The sequence below is a fragment of the Aythya fuligula genome, chromosome 1, assembly GCF_009819795.1.
Source record: "Aythya fuligula isolate bAytFul2 chromosome 1, bAytFul2.pri, whole genome shotgun sequence".
In the NCBI taxonomy this organism is placed as follows: domain Eukaryota; kingdom Metazoa; phylum Chordata; class Aves; order Anseriformes; family Anatidae; genus Aythya; species Aythya fuligula.
Genome location: NC_045559.1, coordinates 118060906 through 118066905, shown reverse-complemented (window position 1 = coordinate 118066905; position 6000 = coordinate 118060906). Strand labels below are relative to the sequence as shown.

Genomic DNA, 6000 nt, shown 5'->3' with positions numbered 1-6000 from the left:
AGGTGGCAAACACACCAATGAGAAGCATCAGCTCTGCGTCTTTTCCTCTGACACACCTTCATGACCAAGGTGTCATTCCCCCTCAGCTTCAGTGTGAGGGTCTTTCACAGTCTTTCTTAAGCTCCGCCAAGAGCAAAAAATTAAACAGCAGCAGTAGTGTTGAGCCATCAAAACCTCTGAGCTCCATGGACACAGAAACTTCTCAGATGATTTTCTCAGATGTTTTTCTCAGATGGTCCAGGTGCTCTGCTGAAAACCCTTTTGGTGGGTATCTTGGCCATCATCAGAAGAGCTCTGCAATTTAGACCTCTCAGCTGAAACAGTTGGCTATCACAGGGCACATCACATTTAAAAACAGGCCCAAAACAAAACTCAGATTTGGGTTCACAGCAGGAATTTCTTTCTGAAAGGGAAAAGGTAGACCCAGACCCTTAAGAAGGGGCCTGACCAAACCCAGGGAGTCCAGCCTCTTGGGTACACATTCCAGAGCTGCGTAACAGTGTGGTTCCGTTCCCTGACAAATTCTCCCTTTGGGTACCCCGAAGTGTGCTCATAGCCTTAATGCTTTGTATTAAAACTAAAGCATTTACCCTTGTACTATTTTCCTCCCCTCTGCAGACACCACTGAAAAGAAAATTCAGTCAATTTAACTTTAAAAGACGACAAAGGAGGAAAAATAATTGAACCTATTCACAATTCTTTAACTGAATGGTGATGCAGAAAGTATTGTGAATACTGCTTTTAAGCCTCTGTCCCATAAAGGGCTCCCAATGTTTTCTTGTAACCTTGAATTTAGAAAGCCAGTGTAGATTCCACCTCAGATTCACGAACCGCTCGCTCTCCAGCACCTGTGCCAGCTCTGATCTGCTCTGCTGCAGGAGATGTGTGCAGAGCCTCCTTTCATACACATTAATAAGTCCGAGCTCATTTCACAGTCATGCACGGAATTAACGGGAGTCACTTTAGCATCTTCATTTCTCAACAGTTTTATTGCCTTTAAGAAAATTTTTGTAAAATATAAATACAAAGGCAGGAGATTTACTTACAAAGTTAAAACACAGATCTCAAACATAAACACACAATTCAGAAAATTTAGTTTATGTACAGTTTCAAGCAACTTCAACATATGTTAGTTTTTCAATATTTTACAAGGTACAGAAAAAATAGTTCAACGTCTTCTTTAAATAAAGAGCATAAAATGTTTAAACATATATAAACAATCCGGTTTGATGTGTGAAAACTAAATTTCACAGCTTTTAAATTAGGATATAAAAGTTCTTACAATTAGTTGATGTGTATGGATATGGTTTAATTTATATTACAAACTATTGAATTATATTCAATAGTGCTTACCTGGCCAAAGCAGGTAATTCTGTAAACAAAAAAACAAAAATAATATCACCAAGTGCCTTCCCAAAATCCTATCTCCCAAACAAGCCACATGACTTTGATCACATCACCTATAAAAAGTATGTTCTGTGTAATCAGTGCTTTGTATGAAACAAAGTCAATGTGTGGGTGTATTCTCTAAAAAAAAAATGTGTTCCAAGTAATAACAAACTTATCCCAAAGCCTGTGTGCATTTAAAGAAACATTATATAACAATTTTGTAAAAACTGATTGAAGTTAAAAAAAAATTCTTCCAAAATCCATCCAACTGGAATTCAGATCTCTTATATAAAGGAAAGATATTTTCATATTTAATAGTGTCCTTTCTTTACAGAAACAATTGCATTTGAACACATATACATAAAGAAGTAACTGTATATAGTACTGTACATTAAACGGCCTGATGGTTCAGCAAAGGATGTCGAAGGGAGGGTCCTTGTGTGGGTGCAACCAGTGAAGCGAGGAGCCCAGCAAAGTCTTGAGTTCGCTTGTAAACTCTACCAAGTCCAACAGCTCTTTGCTTTCTGGGTTAAACGCTTCCAGGTCCGTAGCACAAGTGAGCAACTGGCTGAGAGAAGTCTGTTTGTAAAACTCTGCCTCTGTGATGGTGGCGACTTCCAGATTGGGGAAGTTGCAGCGGAAGATGCGAGATGACATTTTTAGCCTCTTTACCACATCGGAGAGCAAGAGCCAGTTTCGCGGTCTGGGGAGGTGAAGGAGAAAAAGGCTGCAATAACTGACATTAAGCCATGGGCTCCTCGACCCTCCACTACCCCACCACCGTGTGACAGAGCCCTCTTGCCTGCCCCACACAAATGACCCCCTCGACACCAAGGGCATTGCCCAGGGGCTCAAACACCGCAGATACAAACACTGAAACCCAAAAAAACAGGGCTTGTGAGTGCACGCATGTGCCAGCTGCCACACCGATGTCTAAAGCTTCGTCAAGCTGAGCCTGACTATCACACAGCAAATCAGGAGATGGCCAGCAGTTATAACCTAAATTTCAGCATCTCGGACTTCGGCAGGTACCAGCATTAAATATAAGTCATCAGAGGGTTGTTTTTCAGATTAAGAAGACAATTCTTTAATTTAACCTTTCCAATTGTCCATTTCAGAAAACCTGCGCTACATCAATCACGCAAATGATGAGGATATGCTAAAACCTGCCCTCCTGCACGATTAGTATTTAAAACTGTTTTTTTCCCACAGCTGTCATCAAAACTGGTGCAAATGACAAACAGTAGCTGTTTACTAAGCTAATTTATATCTTCAATACAATATAGAATCAAACGTTTCAGGTCTTTGCTTATTATTATCATAGTATCTTCCGTAAGGTGTTTATTTGTTTGATCCGATTTGGGGTTTGAACCAGTTTTGCTGCAGCATCTAGAACAGCATTAATGGTGTGGTTTTGTCACCTACAAAAGCACGTCCGTTCAGCACAACAGAAATGCCTGTTAAATAAAATTAAGAACACCTTTCCAGCATCATAGCCAAATTAAAGTGCCAGAAGCACTTGTGTTTGGGGATGTTTTTATACCAAGGTGTCTGGCTGGGATGAGGGAAGGACTCTGTGCTCAAACATCATTCAGTCTGCCACGGAGCACAGCACTCCAGACAGAGCCCCCTCAAGGCAGCTCTTCCCCCTTTTGCCCTCTGTTATCTTATTTCAGAAAAGCCCAGCAGTTCTGGCATTGCCATCTCACTCACGTTAGATAACATAAACACACTTCCCACAGATACAAACTGCTGTCGTCCCAAGCAGGTCGTTTCAGCTACTTTCACCCCAAAACCTGTACTTGTTCTTACCCCTGAGAGAGACACACTTGGATGTTGTAACAGGGCAAGGGAAGTTCATCCGAAAACTCAAATTCAAACACGTCGCTAAAGCCATCTTCATCTTCATCACCTGGGCCAGGGGGGTTTGCCAAGATGTCGAATCCAGATTCATCTTTCGGATCTAAATAAAATCAAATAAAAAGGCCAGGTCAGCGTTTATGAGACCGTTGCAGGTCCTGCTTTTTCTTCCAATAATATAATCTGTAAATAAAATCAGTTTGCTTCCTTCCTAACTTCCTCCACCGCAAAAACAAGCCAGCCCCCACCCCCACATGCTGCGTGTTTTGAAAGTCTCCACATGCAAAGAAAAAAAAAGGGTAACATTTGCTCACCGCACACAGAGCTGCCATAGAAATCCCAGTACAAACCAGGGTCATCAACACTTCGACCCTGCAGGTCAGTTAAATACTCTGGAGAGGAAAAAACAACAACAAAAACACACTGATGAGAACAAAAAGCTGGCAAGTTTAGCAGACCGTGTGTCATACGGAGTCTCACCGTGCATACTTCATGCCTTCCACCCAAAACACCCACAGCGTAGTACAGATGCACACGAAAAACGTGCACGTGCCATCCTCGCAAATATGCCTTGCACGCGCTCCTCCCCTGCATCCCTTCTCCCGCCACACAAAATCACGGCCCATCACATCACATAATCACCCCGGGTCTGACGGGGACGGCCCCGACCTCGAGCCTCAGTAACTGACAGCGGCAGCACTTTGTTCCTGCGAAACGCAGGATGTGCCACGCTTTGCAGCCTGCAGCTACTCCCGACACCAGCTCGGGGATGAAGCAGGGCCCGTGATGAAACTGATGGAAAAGGTTTTTCTGCACGGATGTGTTGGGAAGATACGAGTGTTTTCTACAGATGTAGTTTGGGAGATTTGATAGTTGAGTTGGTGAACAGATACTGGGATTCAAGACACCAATAAGCCTAGGATAGTGGACTTTACTGGAGTCCTGATACACTTAGGCATTCTTTATTCTGATGCATGGGCGAGCACTTAAAACTCATTGACTGTGAGGATTACAAACACTTCCAGAGGTGAAGGTAGTAGGGGATGCTAGTGTCTATTCAAAACTAACAGGGGGAAAAACTAAGTATGTTAGAACATGGACAAAGTTTAAAGAGATTGAGCATTTAACACAGTTTTACCACATTTCAGATATAAAAATGAGGCAGAACTTGCAAAAAGCACTACATGACAGAAAGCAAGGCGTCAGGAACCGTGGCTGTGCTTTTGCACACAAGGAAGAAGCTCCCTAAGCCTTCTCCAAGGCTCCTTTGCGAGGAGCAATCCCAGCAGGGCTTTTTGGGGCTGGGAAATATCACCCCACAACCAGCAGAGCCCTGTGGGACGAGGCCACACACCTGTGAGGAAGGTCTCCATCAGCTCGCTGTGGGTCATTTTCACAATGGTCCTCCCGGAGTACGTCGCGAGCGTTGGGTCAGCACCATAAGACAGTAAGAGGCGGACAATTTCCAAGTGATCGTTTTCTACCGCGTCGTGGATTGGTCTAGGAAAAAGAAAAAAAAAAAAAAAAGATCACGATATTACACTTTGACTCAAGCATTATGTAAATGTGTTCAGAAAGAAACTTCTGATTTCAGACCAAAGTTATTTATAGCGAGTAACACTATTAATACAGCTGTCAATCGTCTCATTGTTGGTTTTACTCGCACATCACTCCCTCCCTCCCCTCCCGTCTTTTCACAGTCAGACTGCTCGGGGCAGGCATTTCTGTTACATCCATTCATTGCCGTACATATTTCGAGGGCCAGTAAAATAATTACACCCCTGTACCAGAAAGCAGGAGTTTGTGTGAAGCCTCGCAAACATAATTCTGCTGCAAGTCACTCTACCGTTCCAAATCTCTGCCAATTTAACAGCATGTTGTGCAGTACGGGCTCATTCAGCCTGCCTCTGGGCAAGCACGTAAATCAGTTACCCAAAGCTTCTAAATTATGTACACGCAAATAAGTTATGAAAATTTGCTAGGAATTAAACTTAGGAGCTGTGTCCTCTTTAAACAGCGCATGTGAATGTATTTGCAGCACAATTCAACCGTTCTACTTGGCGAAAATAAAAACGTAGCATTTCAAGGTTAGTCCACGCAGAAGTTAGGCATCGTATGTGGCATCAACAATCCATACAAGCTCGGGCATAGATTTGGTGAGGCTACGGAAGGATTGCTCATCAATACACGTGCCTGCAATTCCTGGTTAGAGTTCCTGATGACAAATTGCATTAACTTTTGCCTTTAAAATGTGCTACACGTAACAGGGAGTTGCCTGGCAGCAGGACACCTCACCCCCCCCCCAACTAATGAAGAGGTGTTAAAACCCCATTTTCCTCCTGGATGGCTACGAGCAGGGATCTGAACACCCAGGGCGAGGCGAGCAGCCGCGGCTATTCAGCTGGGTGCTACGCTCCTCTTCCCTCGGGCTGCCAAGAAGAAGCACCGCTGCCCCCCGCAAGACTTTTAAGCTCTCCAGCAGACGTGTTGAAAGGCGAGAGAGATAAGGAAGGGCTTCAGCTAGGATCGCACGCTGCCTCCCTGCAAAACTTGCTGAATTGCATTACAAGACAACGAGCCTGGGAGCTTCAGCTGTGTGCCACCCTGCCAAGCGCCTTGGCTGGCACCCAGGCCTGACCCCCCCGTGGAGCCCCCTGCCACCTGCAGCAACGTCCCCGCTACGTGACCGCTTTTTGGGCACGGGCTGGTGCCCACGGAGCTGAGGAGAGAGCAGAGGCAGATCTGAACGGC

General features: G+C 44.4%; 1 protein-coding gene across 7 annotated transcripts in view; it reads right to left on the bottom strand.

Annotated features, from left to right (window-relative positions):
* Positions 1–1157: 1157 nt before the first annotated feature.
* Positions 1158–6000, bottom strand: part of BCOR (BCL6 corepressor) — a 52829-nt gene continuing 47986 nt past the window's right edge. For all 7 annotated transcript variants that reach the window (XM_032207307.1, XM_032207313.1, XM_032207302.1 and 4 more), the window contains 4 exons: positions 4604–4749; positions 3564–3641; positions 3202–3352; positions 1158–2092 (listed from right to left, as the gene is read on the bottom strand). In XM_032207307.1, the coding sequence (XP_032063198.1) occupies positions 1798–2092; positions 3202–3352; positions 3564–3641; positions 4604–4749 (670 nt within the window). In that variant the 3' untranslated portion in view covers positions 1158–1797. The remainder of the gene's footprint in view (positions 2093–3201; positions 3353–3563; positions 3642–4603; positions 4750–6000) is intronic.